This window comes from Cyclopterus lumpus, chromosome 2, assembly GCF_009769545.1.
Source record: "Cyclopterus lumpus isolate fCycLum1 chromosome 2, fCycLum1.pri, whole genome shotgun sequence".
NCBI lineage: Eukaryota > Metazoa > Chordata > Actinopteri > Perciformes > Cyclopteridae > Cyclopterus > Cyclopterus lumpus.
In genome coordinates this window covers 7,135,620-7,162,700 of record NC_046967.1, presented here as the reverse complement: position 1 = coordinate 7,162,700, position 27,081 = coordinate 7,135,620, and the positions used below count along the sequence as shown (strand labels likewise).

General features: G+C 43.9%; 1 protein-coding gene across 9 annotated transcripts in view; it reads right to left on the bottom strand.

Moving 5' to 3' along the window:
• zranb3 (zinc finger, RAN-binding domain containing 3) overlaps positions 1-27,081 on the bottom strand; it is a 63,202-nt gene that overhangs the window by 12,108 nt on the left and 24,013 nt on the right. For all 9 annotated transcript variants that reach the window (XR_004611187.1, XM_034552889.1, XM_034552890.1 and 6 more), the window contains 8 exons: positions 25,225-25,344; positions 24,230-24,409; positions 23,490-23,660; positions 21,995-22,427; positions 16,570-16,785; positions 11,297-11,442; positions 3,366-3,470; positions 553-695 (listed from right to left, as the gene is read on the bottom strand). Coding sequence is in view for 8 of the 9 variants with exons in the window: in XM_034552889.1 (XP_034408780.1) it covers positions 553-695; positions 3,366-3,470; positions 11,297-11,442; positions 16,570-16,785; positions 21,995-22,427; positions 23,490-23,660; positions 24,230-24,409; positions 25,225-25,344 (1,514 nt within the window). In the remaining variant the exon portion in view is untranslated. The remainder of the gene's footprint in view (positions 1-552; positions 696-3,365; positions 3,471-11,296; positions 11,443-16,569; positions 16,786-21,994; positions 22,428-23,489; positions 23,661-24,229; positions 24,410-25,224; positions 25,345-27,081) is intronic.

Genomic DNA, 27,081 nt, shown 5'->3' with positions numbered 1-27,081 from the left:
ACGTCGGGAACCAAATCCTCTCTCCGTTTCCAGTGTGTTCAAATGATCACTTAACTGGCACAACGGGGTCAAATTAGCTCTCGATGATCTCTCAGAGAGGGGGGGGGCATATTTGGTTCCTTAATCAACCAGGGTGGTCACAATATCAGATTTTCACTACACGATTATTGTGGCCAAAAGAATAACGATATTATTGCGATGTTTATAGATCATTTGGAAAGAAAAAATAATCCCGTCAGTCAAATTCATCAATAGTATTTTATGTTGTGCGGTTTGCCTTTGTTTTGGGGGGGATGAATGTGTGACACACAAGGAGCAGGTGGAGAGTGTCTGTCACCATAACTGTGAATACATACAATATAATATAATATTATCATATGTGTATCATTAACATATCAGCATTCCGGTTATCGTCAGTACTGCTAACTGCTAATCACGCTAACTGGCTCGGCGATGTTATCATCGATCGGTCAGTCACCACCAGAGAGTGTTGGGAGGTCAAAGGGAGCCCCGTCTTTCTTTCAAGAGCACATTTCCCCACGAGCATCTGACCTCTTCGTGCTGGAGTGAGGGCGCTGGGCGGCGGCCAGCCGCTGCAGGCCCAGAGTCGGGCTGTGGAAGAGGAGGCCGCCGCGTCGTAGCAGCTTCTGCTTCATGGCGGCCAGGCCGCTCCACTCCTGCACCAACCTCAGCACCTGCGGGGGGGAAGGGGAGGGGGTGGGGGTGGAGAGGACACGGCACCCCAATTCAAATTCAATTTCAAGCTAAAACCGAAAAGAAAAAAGAAACACTGGAGCCTCCGTCTTTAACACACATTCATAGTTTGGATATTGGAGCAAAACATTTGTTTGGTTTTTCAATTTTGAAACAATCCAAACCTGCAGAGCACTCGCACACGCACGCACGCACGCACGCACGCACGCACGCACGCACGCACGCACGCACGCACGCACGCACGCACGCACGCACGCACGCACGCACGCACGCACGCACGCACGCACACACACACACACACACACACACACACACACACACACACACACACACACACACACACACACACACACACACACACACACACACACACACACACACACACACACACACACACACACACACACACACACACACACACACACACACACACACACACACACACACACACACACACACACACACACACACACTTTTCCAGACAGCTGAATAAAAAACCATCAAAGCAAGTGAAAGCTGTATATGCTTTCAGTAGAGTCAAGGATTCAAAGAAAATCCACTCGCAAAATAACAAATAGCACACCAAGCACCAAAGCCTAATGGGCAATTTTACTACGTAATATTATATTTTTTTCTCCCTGTGGATGATAGCTACTCTCACAAAAAAATATTATTTGAGTGAAAACCTATTCACGAACAGGTTCGCTTGGTTTGCGATTCTGCAGTGGAATTGTGGATATTTTTCATTGAAATAATAATCAGTGATCAGGGTAACCAGAGGTTGATATTCCTCTGAAGGCATGTGGAAGGGAGCCGAGGCAAAGATCAGAGGTCAAAGCGCTGCCGTCCGGATGGACGTAACGCACTGGCTGATCAAGGAAACCCAGCTCCACAAAGACCAGGTTGGCGTGGTGTGGATCAAGACTCTGGACAAGCTTGAGAAATATCCTGAGACGGCAACAGCTCGACGAGGTCATCAGAGGTCGACAGAGTCGAGGTGCCCGGATCAGGTGTCAGGAGTCGTGACCGAGGAGGAGAGTGGGATGCCGTTTTCAGCTTCCCGCTTCTCCGAAAGGTCGACCGGGGTTAATAGGTGAGTATCAGACATCGTGTGGGTGGAAACTGGGAGGCCTTAGAGGCCGGATGAAGTTGTCTGTTCATCATACTTTTATATCTTAAAAGGACAAGGCTATATTCTGTATATGTCTTATTGCCAAATAAGTATTGTTTGTGTATCAAAGCCTGATACATCTTCTTCCTCTGTGCCATAAAGCTCCATTGTTGTGTACAAACTAGTACTGAGCCACGCTGTTTACCGGCTGACATGTCCCTTCATTACCATGAAGACACACATGTAGTTCATCTCGACTCAATCCTGCATACACCATCCTGCTGCTGGAAATACCCGCTGGAGCACCGAACGTGGATTAATCCGCCGCTAAAAATAGTCCCCAACAAATGCACCCGTAACTCCTGTTTGAGTCCCGTTGGATAAAGATTACAGTGCCCAGCTGTTCTAGCCTCATTATACTGTATATACACAACATGATTCATTCCCATAAAAGGTTATTCTGATATCTTTTATAATAGCTTCCCAGAAATGTTTGCCTCTCTTTGCTTGTACAGAGAGGGCAGGTGAACTGCCTTCCCCTTCCCGTCCACGTCGCGGCCTGCATTAAACCGCCTGGCCAATATTGATTTTGATGGACAATTGGAGTGTAACGGGGCGTGAATGATGGGTCATGGCGCGGATGCAACTCACACCCTCGTTCTACAAAAGCAACATAAACTACGTGACAGGCCGGGGCGTCTGTCAACGGCTCCGTTTACCGCCGCGGCCGATTGCAAGATTTAATATTAGCCGGGTGGTGTGCGGGGTCGTTTGAGGCGATGATCCGTCTCGTTTAACGACCGCCATAAAGCGCCACTTTTTCTCTCTTGCTGCAACCCCCCCCCCCCCCCCCCCTTCTATTCCCAACCTGCTCCATCTCCCCCCCCACCCCACCCCACCCCCCAACGCCTCCTCTCTCTCCCACTTCAGACCCTGCGGTGGTGGAAGTGGGCGTCCGCGCTACCACCAATCAGTCAGGCTCCCAATGCCGCGGTGCTGCTGCTCTTCCTCCTTCTCATCCTCTCTTCCTCCTCCTCCTCCTCATCATGGGTGTCATTAGATTCACGTGGCTGTATCGCACACATCTGTTTAATAACCCCGTGCAGCCTTCACTGGGTCAGTGGAATTGGCGAGATAGCCGCGCTGACTGTGATATCAAACTAAATGATCTCCTCTGAAATGAAGGCCGCCTCGGGGCCGGCTCGCTGAAAAAAAAAAAAAAAAGAAATCTCCACTACACTCTTGAGCATATGTAGAATTCTTTTTCTGTCATCTTGGAAATTATGTGAAGTCATATACTTTGATATCTTTCTAATCAATCAAAAGAAGGAAATATTGGCACATTTTACAACCCTAAAAAGTCGGCTCGTGTTGAATTATTGGCTCCGAGGCATTCCGGCAGTAATGACACATTAACTAGCAACACGGCGCTCGCACAAACACTCCAAACCCACATGCACGCCCACGCACACGTTCGGGAATATCAAAGTGCCTAATGCGGGAGACACGGCCGCGGCGAGGCCTGGCGGGAAGGGCAGACCTGCGTTCGATTTTCCTGGTGCTGGCAGAAGGCCTCGGGCAGGTCATCCCAGTTGGTAAGCTTGATGTCCAGGGGGACGAAGCTCAGGTTCAACGGAGTCCCGTCCTGTGAGGAGACAAAGAGGAAGAGGACAGCCTTAAGCTACAGGATATGTTACCGCTGCTGCTAATACCCCCATCACTCCTACTATTACTGATAGATTTTTCCTTTGTATATCTAATGTATATCTTTTCAAATATTCTCAGCATATATATGCTGAATATATATATATAGAATATTTGAAAAGATATACATTAGATATACAACGAAAAAATATTATATACATTATAATTATCTTTTTCCTTGATATATATATACTTATTTTTTTCCTTTAATAAACCTGAAGGAAAAAATGTTATATCTTTTCAAATATTCTCAGCATATCGTTCATATTGATATATATGTTCTCTTCCCTCTTTAGACCTAAAATCAATCATTAAAATTGCATCAATAAAACTATTAGTATGGCTGGATACCAGAAAGGGTGAACCGGCCCTTTAATTGGAACTATTACAGTTTTCTTTGTCGAGATTTAATCATCTTTACAATAATTTAATTACTCAACAACTGCACACATACACTTTAGCCCATGAACGATATCAATGTATAATTTGTGCTGGGGGTTGACATAAATTACAGTTTATCACATTGGGACTATAATAAGCATTAAGTAATACAACTATTTAATCTTACTGGAGCTTAAACGATGAGTTTTATTTATTTATTTGTCTTTTTTTGCGTATATGGCAACAGACAATATTTTTGGATGAAATCTCCTCCCACTCGCTCTGAGGGCGAGAGAGATCAACACACTTAGGGTAAACCACACTACACACAGTCCCTTCATGGTTATTTGGAGGTTCCTGACTGGCTTGCAGACTTTTCCCAAACAGCTGGTGAGACGTGGGACCCGCTGCTGAGTCTGTGTACCTCCAAGTGAACGGCGACGCAGCGGCGTTACTGTTTCATTCACCGGGCGAGAATAAATGTCAGTGTGGTGATGTAGTTATATAAGGAGGGATAGAAACCTCTCGGATGCTGTCAAATAAATGTATTATGTATCGGAGAAAATGTGGGTGTTTTTCTGTTTTCTCATCAACTAAAACAGGTGGATTTGTTGACTGTCTCAGATAGCAGAAGTTAATGCTATGTTACTGTGAACTAGCAGGATGAAGCCAACTCCTACCGTGTTTACATGGGCATTAGATCATACATACATAGCTAACAACTTATATTTTGAATTCACATAATGTGAAATGTTTTATGGATGGGTTTGCCATGGAATTTGGTATGAATTTGGGTTTGCCATGGACTTTTAAGTCGCTCTAATGATAAACTGTAAGTACTTTGGTGCAGTCACTTTTCATGGAACACCATCAAACAGTTTAAATGTCATTTGACCAATTCCAATATTTCAGTTTATGACAAATAACCAGGCGGCAACCTCCGAAGTGTCTTGCATTCTCTCTACCAGGCCAGCAGGAGGCGACTCCTCTGGTTGCAAAAAGAAGTCTGATTGTATGGAAGTCTATGAGAAAATTACTCTACTTCTCTCAGTAAACATGAGTTTATGGTCTCAATCTTTAGTCTTCTTCAATACAGCATGATGTTTATTTAGTAAAGTATTGTTCATTAAGAGTCAAATAGGCAATAGCAATCAGCATGCTAACACTCAAAACTAAGATGGCAAACATGGTTAACGTTACACCCGCTAAACTTCAGTTAGCATGTTAGCATTTTGCATTGAGAGCATGTTAGCACACTGACGTTAGCATGTAGCTCAGCCTCGCAGAGAGACCAGCATGGCTTTTGACTCCCGGAGGCCAATTCGCCAAAGGATTGTGCGTTTCAGTTGCGGCTGCACAAATGAGAGAGTTCAATGACAGTTGTGTCATGAAAAATAATTAATAAAGATCCCTACATGTCATTTGTGTACATGAAAGTATCATATAAACGAATAGGCAAATCATTTCTTCCCTCAAGACGGGGCAGATAGCATTTGCAAATAATGCAGCCAGAAACCATTCTTTGTGAATTCGCCCATGGGTCTCGTTTTTTCAATGCACATATGGTACACATGCATATGAAAATGAAATGTGTGAAACAGGTCGCGAGTAATAACACACCGTCACTACTGAGAACTGGGAGCCTCGATTGTTAAAAAGTCTTACAGACAACTGAGAACAGAAAGGGAAGGAATGGAAAAGAACAAAGGAAGTAGTCATTTAGAAAATAAACGTACCAAAATCATGGGAAGCTATTGGTTGGCTGGAACATGTATGACAATTGCACCTATAGTACCAACACCTTTACACTATAATTAAGAGCCAAGGAACCAGGTATTATAGCGATTAATTTGTTACATTGTGTTCTGCACCTCAATTTGTATTGCACTTCAGGTATTTTCAGCCGAGCAATCACATTCTTAATGACTAACTCACAGAGTTCGTATCCAATTACATCAAAGCATATTCTTTTTTTTTTGAGTTGCCATGGAAATTCTTGTGGTAACCAAGGAGCTCGTTAGTGATCTCACTTGTTTTTTGTTTTTTTATTGTAATATATGTACACTTTGAAGATAATGCTTCTCCTGGGACAGTATGCATGCATTAGTAACACAAAATAATGAGGATTTTGTGAAGAGTATAAAGAAAACGGCATATACCCAAAAGATTGCACCTTGCTGTGATTATGGGTAATCACACCGCCGCAGCTTGGAAGTATCTGCATAATCATCGTAAAAATAAATAAATACTTACTGCTTCATTAGCACTAACTACCGTCTTACACTTCACTGAGGCATCGGGGCCGTTTTTTACGAGACAGAAGCTGAGCAGAGAATTTAGGTAAAAGCTGCAACCTGGATTCCAGCTCGGCCAGAGCCACTTCAGCCATGGACACGGCGGACGGAGAGGACAGGCGGGAGAAAAGATTATGTTTAAAGGTTAATACCTGCCGGCAGCTGACACAGGGATTTGGAGATACAAATCAACATTAGGAAGTTTTTTTTCATTTTTCTGTGCTGTACCCCCGGTGCACAGAGGCCCACGTGTTTATTTGGATTAGGGCAAAATAAATATCATGGAGACTCAGGGGAACGGCGGAGCGGGTTGTGCCGTTACAGCATGAAGCAAGAATTAGAGCCTTTCTAGATGAGATTGAAAGGAGGTGCATTATCCTCCCCAATGACAAATAAAACGATCAGTATTTAATATTTCATTCAGTTTCAATGAATCAAACTCAGATTCCGTCTGACGTTTGGGACAAACAGGATAAAAGAAAAGAAAAAAAAGGTTAATTACTTTTCATACTTCAGGCATACATGAATTTCATTAAATTTTTCAGAATACAATGTATGCGTTTAGTGTATATATAGACAGGGTTACCTTTGCTGGAAACTAGATTAATTACTTTTTAGAAGTCGCATTTCTTTTCTCTTTTTACTGCACACCACTCATCTAAAAGACATCTGCAAGCTCAAGCTAGCTAATGTGATGTATATGGAATTCAAGCGAGAAAGGGACGCTGCTAGCATAAGTCATGCTAAAGAGGCTACACACAGTTAGCTCTTGCAGGTAGTGCGAAGTGAAGAGAGAGTTTGTCCCAGACCATCACTTGGTAGCAGAAGTAACGTTAGCATAAAAAAATAAAAAATAAGTAACGTTAGCATGTCGGAACTTCCTGCTGTTTGTAAGTTAAGACAATAGTAGAGCCCTTAGTCTGTATATTCGTATGGATAGTATGAACTGTCTAATGAATACACAAAAAATATGGTGAGTCACAGGAATGAATTTAAAATAATGCCAAGCACAGCATAATGCAATCGTCCAGGCGTCATGAATGCCGCCCGTCAGCTGGAGCCTGCTGTTGATGCGACACAAACCACCCGCCTATCTAAAAGCAGGAACAGTGAATCCTTGCATAAAACAACAGTTTGATGTGCAGAAAACGGACATAAAATTCCCAGCACTCTCAATATTTCTCATTTGAAACCCCCGGTGACAAATTGTCCCTCCTGTGAGAATTCTATGTCTGGTCCTGGATTATCCCGATATGACAGCTTTCCAGCCAGAATTCCTACAGTTCATCATTTAAACGACAGCGGGGGACATTTATCTCCACGGCTTATCAGCCATGCGTTTGCGGCACTTCTATTGCCGGTCTATGGCCGCCTGGGTAATATTCCATTGGTGATTCAGTTTAGCTCCCCGGGCCTCTCTGTGTAAAACCCTCTTGTCTCTTATCTGCGTTAGCAGGGAAGGAATCTGATCCCTCATGAATGAAACAAAAGGGCGGTAAGTATCACAATCCGATCAATACAGAGGTCTGTTGGCGAGTCGCACTCAAGACGAGTGCTAAGAATGTGCCGCAGCGTAATCAGTCAGACTGGGGTTAAACTATAGTTTGTCTTATTCAAGGAACACCACGGACGTCAACAAACAAAAAAGCCCCTTAAAAGGATATTCTACTTGATTTTGTGAATAAAATACCTGGAGTCTTCACACAAAAGCCCCCCGTGAGAAGCCGCCTGCACAGTTTGTTTAAAACCCAACATGATTGGTTGCTGGAGGTAAACCGTCTCTGCTTCCTTTTCCTGGCTCGGTGCCGTCGTTGCTATCTCTCTGTCAGCTCTTTCAAAATGGGCCGACCGGAGCTTGTTAGGTGTTTATCGACAAATTTATGAGCGGTCTGCAGTGCTCAGTCTCTGCTGCCGTTGTTGCTACTGCTGCTGTTCATTACGATTTGAACAGAGCAGCAAGATGTTCAATTGTTTTATATTTTGAGCAATGTTTGCATCCATTTGTTTCTATAGGTACATCAAGAACACAGAAAACTATAATATTAAAGGGGCACTCTAGTGATTTAGTACAACAATACGCCTCCATTAAGTAAGGATAATCAATGCCAGCCACAGAGGCCAAGATCATATATACACATACGACTTTTAGTCTCCAGTATTGAGTTGAGTATTGAGTATCTGTATATTTTCTTCTTTTTTTTGTACGCTTAAGTGCGATAATGCACTCTATTAAGTTACATTAATGTAATTTGCATTCTTAATAGGGAAATCACCTGTAAAAATCACTAACGCAACAAGACTCTCTCTCCACTTGGTAAACGCCCATGTCTGTCATCCCCAGGTTGTAATGCAGGCTTTCCGTTGAAAATGTCTTCAAGCCCGAGCCAAGGTAACCCTGATGACAACACTATGACATCATCAGGAAAATGTATTATGGAGCTATTATCACAGGCAATGACAGGTAAACTGAACTCGATGCGCAAAATTGGTGGACTGTGCCTTTAAATGTAAATATAAATAAAAGAAGAACATTTGTGAACCCAAAAAAACTAATCAATGTTCAGACTTCCCGAGCGCTGGTTGAAACAGGTGGATTGTGGATGAAAGAGGAAGGTGGAGGGAGTCTTGAAGATCCTTGTGTTGGTAATCCTTTAATAATTTCGGGAACATTTAATTTGTATTGCCCCAAAGAATGTGAACGGATTCGGAGAGCTTTTCTTTTCCCCTTTTTGCGACTCAAAACCGGCTCTTGTTCGTCTGGTAACCGACAGGAGGCAGTCAGGGTTAATATCAAGCATCGAGTTTATATTCAGTAATTTCATCAACCTATAATGACACAACGGAGCGTGTTTTCCAAGCTCATCAAAGTGCCACTTGTTACTGGACTAATTTGAGCTCTTTCAATCACCATTACGTTCATTCTTAACCTCTGACCTTCTTAATGTTGCCTGCGACTACTTCCTCACATCTGTCCCGTTTGCTAATTGGCGACGCGCAACAGAACAGCACGTTCCCCGTTTTCAATCACTGTGGTGTTGTTCACAGCTTTATCTCGATCAAGAGATCTTGATCTCAAAGTGAGACTTCCCACTCCGAAAAAAATAAAATAAAAAAGAAGAATTAATTCTGTGTTGTTCACTGTTCAGTTGAATATGACAGGAACAAGCTGGATTAGGAACAAAACATTGAGTGGGTAAATGGCTTTTTTTACTTACTTCCTTGAGACTTGACATCTACACCATTACATCAGAGGCTTCCGACTTTCATTTAAAAAGTAAAAAGAGCTCTTGCCTCCTGACAGCACTGATATGTTTGCACTTTAGTGTCTTCAAATAGGTGCAGGAATAATAGTTTGAAATGTAATCTCCAGTACCAAAGACGAGGCACGATATCCGGCATTCTTTCAGACTAAAGGAAAGGAGGAGCATCAGTATACAAATTAAATGCATATTGTGTTTGTAGAATCTGAAGAATTTGGTGAATGTGGCCTCACTTGACCTGAGAAACAGACGATGTTTCACGCAGAGTGGCTTTCAGGATGAAATCCAATACATTTTCGGTTGTGTAAGTGTGCAGGGCTTTCAGTAACGCTCAGTTAAAACATTTCTTCCCTTCGTTTCAGGCCTCACGGCAATAAAATGTGTGCTGATATATTCGTATTCTACATGTGGTATTTTCTTTTCTGTTTTTTGGCCCGGATTCAAATATTAGACACTAGTTTATTTGTGTGTGTTTCTTTTTTGTTTTTACTCTGGTCCCTGAATGTACCTGTACCTGTTGACGTGAGTTATTGAAGATAAAGTAAAGGACCAGTGTGTAAGATTTAGTGGCATCTATTGGTGAGAACTACATTGGCCTTCAAGTAACATGCAGAGCTCTCACTAGAGCCAGTGTTTGGTTTGTCCGTTCAGGGCTACCGTAGACACATGGCGGTGCAATTCTCCGAGAAGAGGAACCGTTCCGTCGGTAGAAGTGAAGGTTTCATTCTAACGAAAACAACGATTCATAGTTTCAGGTCATTTAACACTAGTGAAAACATATTAATGGATATTATATTCAATTTACACTGACAGATCCCCAGAAATGATACCCATTGGACCTTTAAACTAGATAACTAACACAAGCTGCAAGTCAAAGCAACAAGTGACATGATCCGTTTTCATATGAAATGTATAAGAAACATAAACTGAATATTAGTTCCCCGTTGGTTTGTGGACTGCTGTTTTGAAGCATCGAGTTCGGCATTTTGGCCGTCGCCATCTTGTTTTTCGGGAAAACAGAAGTCACACGAGAGGGTGGAGCCAAGACCAACCAACAAACTCTTAAGACATCTTTTTCTTTTAGGCAACCAAAAATTTACAATTAACTTCCTTGAAGTGCCGACACACTGTAAAAGTGTTAAAGTTGTAAGAGGAAACCACAGACAACCAGACCGGACTAGCCTTGGTAGCAACTAATCACCCCACCCTAAAGCATACCCTGCTTTATGGTCTGTTTTAATCTGAATGGGACTATAATTTAATAAATGAACATCGTGCTGTATTGAAGAAGACTTGAAACTATAGATTGAGACCATAAACTCATGTTTACAATGTTTCCTGAGGGAATAAATCAAGAGAGAAGTAGAGTCATTTATATATAAATAGACTTCTATACAGCCAGAGGAGTCGCCTCCTGGTGGTCAGTAGAGAGAATGCAGCTTTAACACATGAAGCATAGACTTCTATACAACCAGAGGAGTCGCCTCCTGGTGGTCAGTAGAGAGAATGCAGCTTTAACACACGAAGCATAGACTTCTATACAAACAGAGGAGTGGCCCCCTGATGGCCAGTAGAGAGAATGCAGCTTTAAGGCAACAGCTAAAGAAAGAAACCAAAGGGAGACTAAACTAAACCAAAGCACAGAGAGGCCCTTTGAGGTGAGGGCATTAAAACACTCCCTGTTACTGCAACATCCATTTGCAACCTTGAGAGGAAAAAAAAGAAATGAAAAGAGAAGCCAGGCAAAATCATTCGTAAGACATCTCTGGTCCCATTATGAGCCGAGCCTAACCGTTGTCCTAAATGTGTAATCAAACGCTCACATGCAGTACCTTGGAGTACAGATACATCCGGTCTGTGTACTGGCTGGCACAGAACTGCAGGCCCGGGTAGACGGGATGGGCGTCGCCGGCGTCTCCATCCCTGTCGTCGCCATCAGCATCGGCAGCAGAGAGCGGAGACGCCGCAGCTTTCAGGTCTACGGGGCAGAGAGGAAGAGACCGGCTAATATCTCACAGGGTATATATTATTGGCTCATTATTGGCTTTCACGGCTTCATTGGTAGCTCTCCATTTGCTCTTCTGGTAATGCATTGACTCGCAGGCACATTAAACTACAGTAGCCTTTGAAATTTGAGAAGATATGACATTTATAGCACATCATTAAAATGTGTACGCGTACCACCTAATATTTAGCTTTATTGCTTTTCAAACGCTTGATTATAGAATCGGAAATGAAAACAGTTTAGTCATTATCTTTGACATTTTCATATGAATAGAAATGGGAAGTTGATCTTGCTTCTGGTCATCACCAGTTGAACAACCAACCTACACATGGAGGTCGAAACATTCCCCTGAAAACAGTACATAAATGAGCCAGAACGGCTCAAAGAAGAATATAGCAAACTATCAGAATATAAGGCTGATATCTTCAATTACGCTTGTTTGTTGTGTTTGTTAAGCTCGTGAGGTTCAATCATTTTGAATGCGACTCATTGTCAACAGTGAACGGACATGAAAAGTAAAGACGCTGGTTACTGGGCTGAACGTCAGTTTCCTTCAGAATAAATATCTGAGAATGAGCCGAGCATTTGTAGAAACATGCTTCATTAGTGCCCCACGACACCTCCCTCTAGTTTGATGATTGGTCCGACAGACAGGCGCCCGGTTGCATTTTTCAGATTTTAAGGAAATAAGGCTATTTTCCCTTGCACACTGAGCTATGTCTTTTAATGTTCTGCGGAGAAGAAGCCCGCTTCTTTGAAAGAAACACCCCAATTTGCTTCTCCCGTTTTTTCCTCTGAGGAATTTGCCGCACGGCAGGGTGTAAACGCAGCGAGGGAGGAGGAGAGACGGAGAGCGAGTGATAAAGTGACGGTCACAGAGAAGAGGGGGGAGGGGGTCATTAATGTCAGCCATGTAGCTCGCTCATCCTGCCAGCATCGAGCAAGAAAAGGTCAGCCGGTGGAAATGAGAGCGCCGCTGCTCGACCACGCTTCATTTAGACAATGACCTATAACACTCTGGTAATACTTGCCTTAAATCACTTCGCATGGCCAGTTGTCTGCCCGGCCCGTGAGAATGTGGGCGTGTGTCCGTTTGGCTTGCTAATGGGGGGGAAAACACTGAAGCAGGCTGATGACTGCAACACGAGTGTTTCCATTGAATGGGCGCCGCCATGTACCTGGCGGTCACAGTGCAGGATAAGCTTCAGGCGGGTCGGGTGAAGAACATATGGGTACAAAGACAGGCCCTTCAATATCAAGCTATTATAAGGGTCTGCAAATATATTTTCCACATTTTCTTCTCCTCATAATTACAAGTTATGCGAATCCTAGGTGGACACACAATTTTCTGCCAGAGTTGATTTATTTAAAATCTATTTAAAATCTTTTCTCTGTGCTTTTCTTACTGGTTTGAAGTGGGCGGGGTTTAGTTGAAAAAAAGGCTCATATCAAGTAGTAATGTAGTAACATTTGTGGGTTGGAACCAACATTCCAATATTTACCGACTTGTGATAATTTCCATTTCGAAGACGACTTCTATCTTTATTTTTATGCTTAATTCCCAACTTTTTCGTCTTACAGTGGTGGAAAACGTTCAGGTCCGACAGAAGGTACAGAATTATCAAAAGAGCGAGTACTCATTCAGATGTAAAATGGCCGAGGAATTCTCAAATAGTAGCGGAGGCCTTTCGACTGCACGGACACGATTCACTCATTCTTTGAATATTGGGTGTATGCAAAATACAGGCAAGGAAATAAGATTAAACCTAAACTGACAATTTATAAAATCACGTTTGAATCACGTCCCTTTAGGGCTTCCATAGCTTCAGGCCTTTAGTTTGCAGTCTAACATTAGAGACTGGCTTTTATTTCTAATGGAGTTGTTGTGTAGATACATTCAGCATCAACGCAATTTCCACATCCCAGCACTACTTTCATGTTACACTCAACACTTTTATAATCATAAAGCTAGCACCATTGAAATGCAGTACTTCTTGCACAGATAGTTATTATTTGAGACCTCTGCTTTAAAATTGAGAATTCACCATTGTTACATTAAGCCGCTGGTTTGCTGAAAATTTGTGATGCAGTTCGATGCTAAAACTTTTGTTTAAAAAAGGTGAAATCATCCTGTTAACTCATCTCCTCTCCTTGACCTATCCTGTACAATGTCCATATCTTTCATTTTTATGTTTGCCGCCCTCATAGGTACAATTTCCCTGGGTCTAGTACACGGTGTTCTGATCTCATCCCGGATTCAGCTGGGATGGGCCACACAAAAGCATTTTGCAGGACACTAGCGTTTCACAAAATCCCATCTATCTGTCCTTCTACATCTGTAATGAAACCTAGCAGCTCTGCAATGTGCACCTTATATTTGTTGTAAGCATATTTTTTCCCCCCTTTCCCTTGTTTGTAGTGGGGGGAACGCACCAGCTGCATTAAGTGGGCCATTTAAACGATGGGGGCAATTCATCTTACAAAGCCGTCTTATTAGACTGTCACTTACACAGTATGAACAGTGCCTTCAAAACACCCCAAGGGATTTATGTTATTTTACTGCGAGAAAAAGAAAACAACGCCTAATTGGACTGAGTCATCTCATCTTCTGCAGGATAAAAGAAATAAAGAAATATGGAAAGAAAAATAAACATTTCCGACTGCACACTTTTTCGTGCAGCCGATGCTGTTGCAACGTTTGAACTAACATAAAAGGAAAAAACTTGTATCCATGTTGGAATGTTTGGGTCATGCAGATAGATAAAAGAGACAGACAGTAAGGGGAGAGCGAGAGAGAGAGAGGTGGAGGAGGAGTGATTGCCTGTCTGTGCTGTGAGGAAAGTAATCTCAGAGCAATCAAGATGTGGGGGAGGCCGACAGCGCTGCGGTTTGCCTTCTAAAACCACGGGCAGGTAGAGGAAAATCATTAGGCGACCCCTCCTGACCCCATAGGTCACTTTTATTAGACAACCACTGTGTTTCACACTAAACCCACGCTGCCGGAGACACACTGGCAACGGTATGTAACTAACAAACTGACTAACCATCAATGGGATGGATTGATAGACAGAGACGGTTATACAGACAGGCAGACAGATAGATAGACAGCAGACAGAAATATATAGTATCTACAAGACAGATATAGACAACCAAAAATCAACCAAGTCTGTCTGGCTAGACAACAGAAATTAGACAACAGAAAGCTAGAGTTAACTATAGACAGACAAGTAAACACAGCTAATTAACTATCCAGCTAAATAGCCATAGCTAGAAAGAGATTGGAAAAGAGACTAGTTAAGGTAGTTGCATAGACAAAATAGGCGACAGCTAGCTAAATAGATAGTTAGCACAGAAAAATAGACGATAGCATGATAAACCGATAGCCAAGGTAGCTACATAGACAGAAAGATAGACAAGAGCATGATAGACATATAGCCAAGGTAGCTACATAGACAAAATAGGCGACAGCTAGCTAGCTAGATAGTTAGCCTGTTATATACACAGAAAAATAGACGACAACACGATAGACAGGTAGCCACATAGGACAGAAAAATAGAAGAGAGCATTATAGACAAATAGCGACATAGACAGAAAAACAAGCTAGCTAGCTTGTTGTATACACAAAAGACAATATAGACTTAGATGACAGAATTATAGAGACATCTAGCCAGCTAAGTTAGCTATATAAACAGAAATTGACAGGCAGACCGACAGAGAGAGAGAGAGACGGATACAGATATTAGTGGTCTCCAGGGAAAAGTACATGTCTAAAGGGGAGGTGGGGGGCCAACTTGGTATCCAGCAGTGTCTCTTTAGTGCTGCCATTTCTGATCGACAGTGAAGCTTTTATCTCTCCCCTAGAGTCGGTCTAAATAGAGGCGTTGTTCAAAAAAGAAAGCGTAGCCTTTCGCTCACATTTAGTATTTCTTTGCCTGTGAGTAGGTTGGGTGGGGGGTGGGGGGGAATCACAGTGCGGTGAGATTCAATCTTGAGACCATTGGGGAGGCACAGGTAGCCACAGAGACGGGAAATTAACCACTCGACAATCTGTGGCCACTAATAGATGTCAGTGTGTGTGTGTGTGTGTGTGTGTGTGTGTGTGTGTGTGTGTGGCTCTGAAAGGAACGGAATCTGCCAAGTTGTTGCACACCGATCTTAGGATGTTAAAGGCTAATAGGGGATCATAGCTTGCCTGTTAAATGGCTTGTGCAATATTCCCTCCTATGTTAAGAATTCTTTAAAAAAAACTGCCCTTAACGGCCATCAGCTCAGTTTCATCCTTCAGTAACTCTGACCCAAAATGTCTGATACGCTTTCCGAGGCAACAGCCAGGTCACAGGCTTTTCTTAGACTCTGCTAGTCTGGCAATTTTGGGATATTTTTTTTTAAGAGCTCTTCATATTGCACACGGTGTAATTAGTTCTTTGTAATTAGCGCAATTTATTGCTTTGCGTATCCCTTTGAGACCGCAACTGCTAGAACACAGAGGTATTAATTTGCAATATTACATACTATGTAATTGGGAATTTGTTTCTTCACATCCCTAGGAGACTTGCAGACATGTACACGTATAACCAGAGTGGACGGGGAAAGCAGGTTGGGTTTTCGAGGATAAGCTGGTGTCGAGGGGGAACTTGTGCCTTTTATGTAATTAGACCTCAGTCCACTTTATAAAAAAAACTGCAGATCAGGAGCTCATCAGTTGCCCTACTGGACGGCAATTGAACCTGCAAACCTTGTGCGTATTTTGGTGCAACAAGCAGGTCTCCTCAACAAGCTGCACTCCAGAGATAAGTGAAGTTTTACTCAATATCTCCTGTAGCTTCCTGAGTGAAGAAATAGGCAATATCCCCTACTAGATACTAATAATAGTAAGAATAATAATGGCCAGTCCCATATGGAATGAGATATAGTCCCTTATTGGTCTGAAGTGATGATATTAAACAGCATTATATGGGCAGGTGACAATGCGGCACCAGCCAATTTCCCTAGATATGAAAAGGAGAAGATTGCAGGTGGGATTACTCTGTGTGGTGGGGGGGCCGAGGCAGCCGCCACCGCCAGCGACGTAGTCGCTTCACTCTCCTGCTGATTGTTTACCTTTGAGCTGCCGTTTGTCCTTCTCCTCCTCTGCTTCTCCCAGATTCTGTTTGCCCTCCTCCTCCTCCTCCTCCTCCTCCTCGCCCTGTTTGTCTTTGCGAGGTTCTGGACTCAAGCCTTTTCCCCGACTGAGCTCTAGCTCGCTGTCGAAGCAGGAGAGGACGTCGCACGCCTGGCCCAGTTGGGTTGTGGGGGGTTGCTGGGGCCCGGGTGGCTCTGAGCCAGAACAAAGAGAGAGAGGGAAAGAGAGAGAGGAAGACGACTTTATTGGCCGAGTCTCACAGAGTAGTCAGACTTTGAGGAGTTTCATTCCCTGGCGAGATATCCGTCATCTGAAGAGTGTGACAAAATGACTGCTGACATGAAAGTAAAACTCAATATGGCTCATTAGTGGTGTTATTAGCTATCATAAGTCCTTTACTGACAATGATAGAAGATGTGATCGGGAAAAAAAACGGATAGACACAAGCGGGGGTGTAGTGGGATGTCTAAACACATACAACTGTGCATTGCTCAGCAGCACGTTGGCAGTGAAAGCTGCAGACGAAACACCTGCCACTCCCCTGCCCCCCTATTTTCACCAGCTCTTCAGATCAAACAGTCAATGTAATTTGCCACGGGGAATATATTACGTTTGTGTCACATTGTTTTGTTAATTGCCCGCCGGCATCATGTGCAATTAAACCTAAACAAAATAATTGGCGATCGCTGCATCTGCGGCGGCGCTCCAGCTGGGCGCAGTGAGTGGCGTTCAAACAGCTGATAGTGGCGGAATGCCAGTCGCAGATCTGGATTTGAAGAGAAATCTGCCCGCCGGCACCTCGTGGACCGGCGAGCGAGCTCGTTCTGCTCTCAAACCAGTCGGGTGATTTTCATTCACACCCGATTGTTGTAATTCTGTGAAGGTCAGGTCACAAAAATGTTAATGGCTGCAAGGATTATACCGTTGCCATTCATGGACTGCATTTTATTTCAAATTGAGGTGCTCTGAGGCACAAACTGAGGGTTTGCTCGTACTGATGTAAATCATCAAGGTACAACTAACTGACAGATTGGCTGCTCAAGGCATGAAGACAATTATTTATAACCAAATGTAAATGTGACTTTCAGTCTCAACAGAACTTCTTACAGAGAACTGCCACGTTTTTTTTTAACCCGTTCTCTCTCCCAACTTTCCTAGTTAAATATAAATCATATCCTCTAACAGTATTTGTTGAACTTGAGGTGTGAAATCTAACAAGACAATAAGTTGTGAGACTCTGGGATGCAGAGGGCTAATTGGTGATCCTGCCTCTCCGTGGCTTGTTTCTTCAAAAAGGCCAGCCTCTAGTCGGCTCCCTCAAATGTCATCTAAGTCTCTGGTCTCCTGCCCCCCCCCCACACACACACACCCACCTTCGCTAACAAGCCAAGCAAGACCGCGGAGAGACGGCTCAATTTGTGTTAAGCTGTCGCCGCCGAAGAAGACGTTAGCGGGGGTAAATCCTACAGGGCCGTGACGCGACTTTACCAGTCCGCCCCTTTGTTTCCCCATCCCCCCTCCAATCAGGGCCCCATTTATGTCTGTAGTGGCTTGATTAGGTTCCAGAATTGAGTCTCGATACTACATTGTTAGCCGACCTGAGCTTATGAGGAAAAGAATATCACACTTGAAAATATACAGGAAAAGCTTTTATTGCAGTTTGCAGGGAGTGAAATTGATGCAGCCTGTGGCAAAAAATAAATAACTACATATCAAAGAAGAGGAAAGCACTCTAACAATTTCATGCGAGGACAAAGACTCGGTTGTTAAATGTTAAAAATCAGTCAGGAAAAAAAAGAATCCGGACAACGACAGAGTGCTAGCTGAGAGGTGTGGAGAGCCGGGAGATAACCAAATTGCCCACTTCCTGTATACTCTCTCCCAGCAGGTGCTTGCGAGACAAATTGCTGGTCTGCCGGGTGAAAAAGAGCTGAAGGGTTGAACCTCGCCCACGCTCTCCCGCCCTGGAAAAGCTGCAAAAACACAGGAACTCAACCTGAGAGGCGCGCGGTTGAGGACGGAGCCGTCTCGTTGTTTGCCGGTGCTAAATCCACTTCGGGAAAGACCGTTCCGACAAACCCAACCTGAAACGTCCGAACCAGTCACGTAAAGAAGGAGCTTATAATGCGCGACAGTTTGATTAAAAAAAAATGGTTCTTGATTACTCGGGGATATGGCACAACAGTGATTTAATTTGTGTCCAATTAATGAAGGCTGAGGTTCCCCTCGCTGCCGCACAGGAAATAAGAGTGCCACACCTTCAGATGAAGAAGACTGGGCCACCAAAGATGCCTCAAAATTTAAAACATCATTTAGCATTTTCTTATTACCATTCGCTAAAATTCCCCCACGGAACAGCAATTGTTTAATCCTAATTTAGCAACGGGGCATGTCGAGGATTTCTCAACCTGCCAAAGTGGTGTTCATGTGGCTGAAGTGAGAGCTTTGGAGGACGGTGTTCCTTTTTTAGCTTTTCAAAAAGGGCAAAAGCACCAGAGCAAAAGGTATAAGGATCATTAAACTGTGTGTTCACCTGCTTAGACATAAGCTATGTTAGACGTTAGCATGCCCGGCTTCTAACGTTGGCAACCCAGCAAGGCCATGGCTAACTATTAGAAAACAACCTGTTCAGGACAGGAATCAAAACACTTTGGCATAGTTTAAGCTAACGTTAGCTGCTCTGTCGTGCTCTTTATTTGGTATATAGGAAGCTATTCTGGCCCAACCTGTTGGCAAAGACATCGTAGGGTTAGTCCACCCTTCAGAGAAAGAACACTACTACTTGTGAAGACATCTTCTACGGGATTCATCGACCGTGAGAATGTTTACTGAGATATGTAGCTTCAGCTAAAAAGACACTTTTGTTTTTGGAATTGTATTGTAAATTGGAGACCCATTGATCCAAAAATGAGTATGAATTTTGAGTGCAAAATGTATTATCCGCCATTATCACCGCAAACGACAGTCGTGCAGTTCCTGGACGGCAAGGCATGACACACGTAGCAACGGTAGCTAAGGAAAAAGGGGGCTTAGCGAAGGGTGAATTTGTCACTTTGACATTTGGTCGGCAGCTTCTAACCTGCCATCAAGCTTCAGTACTTCCCATCATAGAAATCGTTCCCGTTTCATGCATTCTGGTACATTTCACTCTGGTGCAATACAACTGACCAATATCCTTCTGCGTGCCGACTTGTTCTCCCTCTACAGCTGCTGTTTTCTTGTATTTCTTTGCCACGCTACTCAAATCCACAGACGGCGGAGGCCACATGATGTTCCTTTACTTTGAACGTGGCATCAGCCCTTGCATCATGCCGCCGGGATTCTCGGCAACACGTCTTAATGCCAGCGACACAACTTCCCTGACTGTCATTGTGAGAAACCGTTGCTCTAGAAGGGATAACGTCGTGTCTCTCACGTCGGCACCGGAGCTGATTATTTTTTTCTTACATTGCCACGCGCTGGGGACTGCAGTGCCAAGTTGAGCGATATCTCCATAAATACCGTTGTTACTTCTCGCCACAGTCTGTCATTTACAAATTTAGCAGGTTGTTAAATTCCCCCGTCTCGCGAGCTGACACAGCCCCGTTGCTGTGAATGCAGAGTGGCGCTTGTGACAAAGAAGAGAGCGTGATTGCTGAATAGTTATCGAGCATCTGCTGCAGCTGAGAATGAAATGTGTGTGTGTGTGTGTGTGTGTGTGTGTGTGTGTGTGTGGGTGAGCGCGTGGGCGTTTTTTTTTTTATCCCGATGGCGCTCGAAGGCCGGGGTGCTGCTTGTTTGAACTGAGTGCGCCGCTCCTCACTTCCACTGGACCAAGCCGCATACAAACCCCCAGCGTGGCCAATATTTACTCTGCACTCACACTCAATATAGATCCTGCATTTGCATAATGAGACCTGAGAGTTATTAAAACAAGACTGGTGAGAAATTGAACGTCACACCGGATAACACGCATGTACTGTATTTGTGTTTATGGCACACGAAAAAAAGAAATCATGGCCCCTTCAGGCGCTTCAATGCTTTCTTCCTCATCTCCTTCAGCACAGGGTACACTGGCCCGTCCTGTATGAGAGGAAAGGAGGCGACGCCTTCCCACAGTTCTTCGCGGCTGCGGACCCACGTCAATAACATCCGCTGCTGCATAATTACGTGGCCGTGTGTAGTTCTTATGAGTTCTCATGACGTTTTCCATCAATGTTAAGGAAAAGTGGTCGGGGCTGACTATTCAAACGCTAGTGAGGTGGATAAAACTCAAATCGACTAATCAATTAGTCCTTCACGCAATCAACATTTCCATTTCCAAAATTTTTTCTTTTTAAAGTTTGACTGCATTGTGAAATATTAAAGCCTGCAATTTGTCAGACAATAGGTGAGGGGGAGGGGGGCTCCACAATTTTTCCCTCGAGCTCACAGAGTCGGCCGAGGTCATTTAGTCACGTACCTTTGCATTCTGGTATCTTGAACCCATTTACAGTACGACCCCTTCCTCACCTCAGCCCGTCGTGGATTTTTTTGTTTCATTAATTCATCTTAGCCAACTGTTATTTCTGTGATTTTTTGTTGTCGTTGTTCCCTTCCACTTGATTTCCAGTGGGAGGTTGTGTCAGAATTGGATGAAGAGCAAAGTTTAATCCAAGTGGGTGGAATTATAGGTTTTGTCTGACTTTAACAAACAGGCGTTAAAAAGATGCATAAAAACTTAACGCGTGAATATCACCGCTGCTGAAACGCCATTGCATTTTAGGATTTCTTCTTTTTTCCTTCTCTGAGCTGATGTGATGCACCTCAGACATGCCAGGTCACAACAAATCCCCCCCCCCCCAACACACACACACACACACACACACACACACACACACACACACACACACACACACACACACACACACACACACACACACACACACACACACACACACACACACACACACACACACACACACACCTTTTGCAGGATACAATCATAGGCTGTCAGAGATATCAGCTAGAGCCAGCTCAACTTTTCCAACTTTGTGCGAGACGTTTGCAGCAATAGTAGGCGCCTTTTCTCTCTTTCTGTGCCTCTCTCTCTCAGCTTGACAGGTGAGAATTATACTGAGAGAGAGAGAGAGAGAGAGAGAGAAAGAGACAGAGACAATATTCTCCAGGCAGAGCTATTTCAGACTCTGGCAAGCCTGCCTCCATCTTTCGCTATCACGCGTCTCCATCTGGCGAAATCTGTAATGCTGTTCAAAAGTATTATGTCAACAGACTGCTGCGATTGATATTGACAGGAAGGGAAATAAAGAGATGACTGGATTTCAGTGTCAGGTGCAGAGATGATGGAAACGTTGTTTTTGTTTTGTTCTTCGATGAATCTAGTTTTAAAATGAACTTTTGTTAATGATTGGGTGGCCATCCTACCTGAGTGGACAGCAGAAGGGGAGCGCGGGAACTCGCACATCTCGCAGTACGGCAGCAGGCTGCTGTTGGAGTAGGTGCAGGACCCGCAGCCCCACTTCTCAGCGGGAGGGCGGGAGTCCGACAGCCTCCGCGGGGCCATAGAGGGGCCCGGGGCACCGGAGCCGACGGCGGCGGCCGCCGACCTCCGCCGCACGGGCGCGCGGAGCCTCTTCAGCTGCGGAGAGAAGTCCTGGTCGGGTGAGATGGGGGCCTGGGAGCCGGGCCTCTCTCCCTTCTCCTCTCTCAATTCAGCGTTTGTCCCACTGCCACTCTCTAAGGAGATGGAGGGAGAGGATTCCCCATCTTCCCTTCTCTTCCTCTTCTTCTCCTTCTCCTTGGCGCTGCCACCCGGGGAGAAGAAGGAACGAATGTCGTGCTGCTTCTCTTTCTCAAACTGAGAGGGAATAAAAAGAAGAAGAAGACACAACTTAGGTTTTTTAAAACAGCAGGCAATCCACCTGTAATGTAACAATGACACACATCTCACTTTTATCACAATTAACTTCCCCTTTTGATAAAAAAAGATTGTCAAAGATTGTTAATAATAATTATGAGAAACACACAATCGGATATGGATCACAGGATTTGCACGGTTGTTTCAACAGGCTAAAAAATGTAATATCGTGAAAAAACCAAACCACAGATGTAGCATCTTCTGTCACACGGACACAGTCCCTTCGACTCGAGGATGCTCCGACTGGCAGCGACAAACTTGTTGATTGTGCTAAATATAATATGTGTTGATTGATGTGGAGTGGTTGAGAGAAAGTGTTTGCATTCATGTGCTTGAAATCGTCGTGTTAATTATTATTTAAATGTAAAGTCTTTCACAATTACAGTGCGCTGCTCCGTCTATATATATATATATATATATATATATATATATATATATACACACACACACACACACACACTTTTATATATATATATATATATATATATATATATATATATATATATATATATATACGGAGCAGCGCACTGTAATCGTGAAAGACTTTACATTTAAATAATAATTAATTAATTAATTAACACGACGATTTAAAAAAAGTATATAAAAAATGTGTATATGTATATATATATATATATATATATATATATATATATATATATATATATATATATACACATATACACACACACTTTTTTTTTTTTTTTTAAACCTTGACCCGCTTAGACAGCAAATCCCCCACATGAGCCTAATCACTCCACAACTGGAACTTTAATATTCTTTGTAATATTCACAGTGGAGTGAAGGCATGGCTTGTTATGAGTGACAGCGTTCCTTTTTCACCAAAGTCTCCAAAATATGACACTTTCTGCCTCCTCGTGAGAAAGCTTCCACAGATATTGAACATACAGACTCAATAAAATGAATAATACCGTATCGGGGTGGTGAGAATGTTTTTCTGAACGCTTTTTCTCATTCACTCATTTTCAAACAAAGCAGACTCACGTGAGTGAAGAACACGTCTTTGGCGTCACCCGCGCTCCCCTCCGGGGGCAGCACCATCTCGCTCGGCTTCCACGCGTCGGCGAAGTTGAGGAACTCCCACTTGTCCTTATCGCCCTCGTCGGCCTTCAGGTACCCCTTCCTGCCGTTCAGCGTGCTGCCGGTCACCGTTTCCTGCGGGACAACGCGGGGACGTTCAGCGCTCTCTTCTCCCATCTTTCCATCCATATTTTCACTGCTTCACTTTGTCCTTACCGGTGGGGAACTGAAGACGTTTTCTGTGGTCTCTTCAAAAGCCACGAGACTCCTTTGACAATAACTGTTATTCAACCTCGCAGAACACGGGAGCCGCTGGTCTGCCGCTGCCTCCATCGGTTACCATGCGTGAGCTATTGTGTGACTTTAAAGGGTTAGTCCGGATTCACCGTAGTCACACACTAACACACGTACTAACCAATGGATGCAGCGGCAATTCAGCAAGCAAGGTTAAATTACAGGTTTTGTCAATGGAGTCTGGTAGCTTTGAAGGGCACAAAGATAACAGCTTCAGTTCCCCATCGGAAAGGTGAAAAGGGGTGAAAATATGCCAAAAATAGCGTACATTTCAATTAATTGATACATTTTCTTTGTTAATACACTGACTATTGATAGATACCTGATATAAAGCCACTTCAGAAATATTCATGTACTATCCCTTTAACTTGATAACGGCGTAGTTAAATGTTTAGTAAGATGCACAGCACCTTCCTGTTGAGCATGGACCACATGACGGTGTCGAAGGTGCCCTTGGCGATGAGGTAGTGCACGTTGACCGAGGAGGTCTGCCCGATGCGGTGGGCTCGATCCTCCGCCTGCTTGATGTGGCCGGGGTTCCAGTAGAGCTCGGCGAACACCACGTGGCTTGCTGCGGTCAAGGTCAAACCCTGCAGAGGACACAACACACACACACACACACACACACACACACACACACACACACACACACACACACACACACACACACACACACACACACACACACACACACACACACACACACACACACACACACACACACACACACACACACACACACACACACACACACACACACACACACACACACACACACACACACGTGAGGTCCTGGGACAGGGATGTTGTATGTGTGATTTTGGGCTATACAAAATTAACTGAATTGAATTCACTACAAATGGAGCACTCCAGCCCCACATCCAATGAAATGTAATTTGGTGAAATCCTTTTTATATTTATTTTTTATAACTAGAATATTAGCAGCTAATTGCCGTATGAGAGCTTTGAGCACCTACTTCCTTTGATTGGAACGCGTAACATTTGTGCACACATTCGCTCATCCAGAATAATTAATGTCAAGTTTATTATTAAGAGCAAAAACACATTTTTTGCATTTATTTCTCTTTACGCGAACGTCGATTAGGATTCACTACAACCGAGAGCAGCCATCAATATTACTAACATGCACCTCGAAGCCTTTTTATTGAACCAAAGTAAAGCACTAGTTCATCTGAGTGCTCATAAGTGTTTCTGGTGATGAAATTCAATCTTTTTAAGGACAGGTTGCAGTCATTTGTGACTACTTGAATAGCAGATTATTGGCAACTGAAATAAAAAAAGAATGATGTTGAGTCATAGAGTGTGTGTGTGTGTGTGTGTGTGTGTGTGTGTGTGTGTGTGTGTGTGTGTGTGTGTGTGTGTGTGTTTGTGTGTAAGTAAGTACCTGACCGGCTGCCTGGATGCTGAGGATGGCCACCCGCGTCTCCGGGTCACTCTGAAACTTGTTGACCAGCTGGATTCGCTCGGAGGACGGGACGCTGCCATCGATGCGGATGTAACCGGCCTGCAGTGAAACCCAGTTCTCAGTGGGTGATAGCTAAGCCATGTGTGCAGCTGATGGAACTTGCGCTTTAAAGCTGCACTAATATATGTTTTCATTTGTGTTACGTCTCCTTTTAAAAGTTACACAGTCTCATATAAAATGTCAGCATATTTCAAACTTCTACGGCCAGAATAACAAATTATGTTTTTTATCACTAGCCTAGAACAGGCGGCAACCTCCGGTTCTCACTAGTGAAGTCGATGCGGAAGGGTCTTAAAATTGCATTCCCTCTCCTGACCATCATGGGGCAACTCCTCTGGTTGTATAGAAGTCTATGCTTCATGTGTTAAAGCTGTATTCTCTCTAGTGACCACCAGGGGGCGACTCCTCTGATTGTATAGAAGTCTATGAGAATGATGATGACTCTACTTCTCTCTTGATTTATTCTCAGTAAACATTGTAAACATGAGTTTATGGTCTCAATCTCTAGTTTCAAGCAGAGTATGCTTTAGGGCGGAGCTACTGTGATTGATAGGTACCAGAAATTCCAAATAAATTGTGCACCGCAAACCTGCAGATGATGTACGCGCGCTTGTTTGCACACTTCTTTGAATTTAACTAAAGCTTCTCACAGCGTGCGAAGGGACATCATTGTCGGCCTCGAACAAAGCCGGTGCAGATTTGTGAGGGAACATGAAAAGCTTGTTTCCTATACGGGAGACATTTCAATGAGTGAATGAACAAGCCGCGGAGAAAGAACGTGACCGGAGGAGCCGCAGCGAATGGGGAAAGCGACGGCGATAACGGAATATGTTGTCATATTTTCCGGCACACAAAGAGAGCGCGTTCGTTAAACCTGAACTTGACATTCGGCAGAGCTGCTAATGCAATCTTTTGATTCGGGTCCGTCGCTCCCGCGGAGCCGCTCAGTGGCCCGCGGTGGGCGAGTGTGCTCGCACTGTGCAGCCCCGACGTGTCAACACCGCTGTGGCTGGATGAATATAAAGATGAGAACGGGTCTCGTTTCAGGTTTTATTTTTTTTTTTAAGAAAAGAAGAAAAGGTTGAAAATAAATGTGCCCGACGAGAACCAAGCCTCCCAGCAGGGTAAAACAAGGCCATGGCGAGAGGGAGCCTTCCTCATCGCCGCGGCACTCCTTTTTTTAGCCCGTCACCGTTAATTGCCGAGTGCGAACGCACCAGAGAGGTGCGGAGGAACGTGCGATCACACGTCGCACCGCTGCATTACATTTTGACGACACCTCCCCCGACCCCTGTGACACACACACACACACACACACACACAGGTTTGCCGGCGCCAAGCTAAGAGCGACCGCTTGCTCGCGATGACTTGTAAAGCGCGTCTTGGGAGATGAGTTGTTTGAAGTTTACTTTCTGCGAGAGCGAGAAAAAAGAAAAAGAAAAAAAGAAGAGTTCCTCAAGAATGAACGATCGTAGATGATGATGGATGAGTCGCTCAAGAGATGCTTAATACTGAACATATATTGTGCTTCTTAATTATCTACATATTGGATCGGCACTGCACTGGGCAACTGAACGTAGAGCATGAGTGGAGGGTGCCAATAATTCCTGACTGCTGATTTAGCCGCAGTTGGAACTAGCGCTTTCCGCATTATTGCGAACTGTCACATCGGACTCATTGTGCAAGATCTATTGTGCGTAACCATGTTTGCCGGATAATCTTTTTTTTTTTAAAAAGCTGACAAAAAATAGGGACTGTGTGCAACGGCCTACTCTG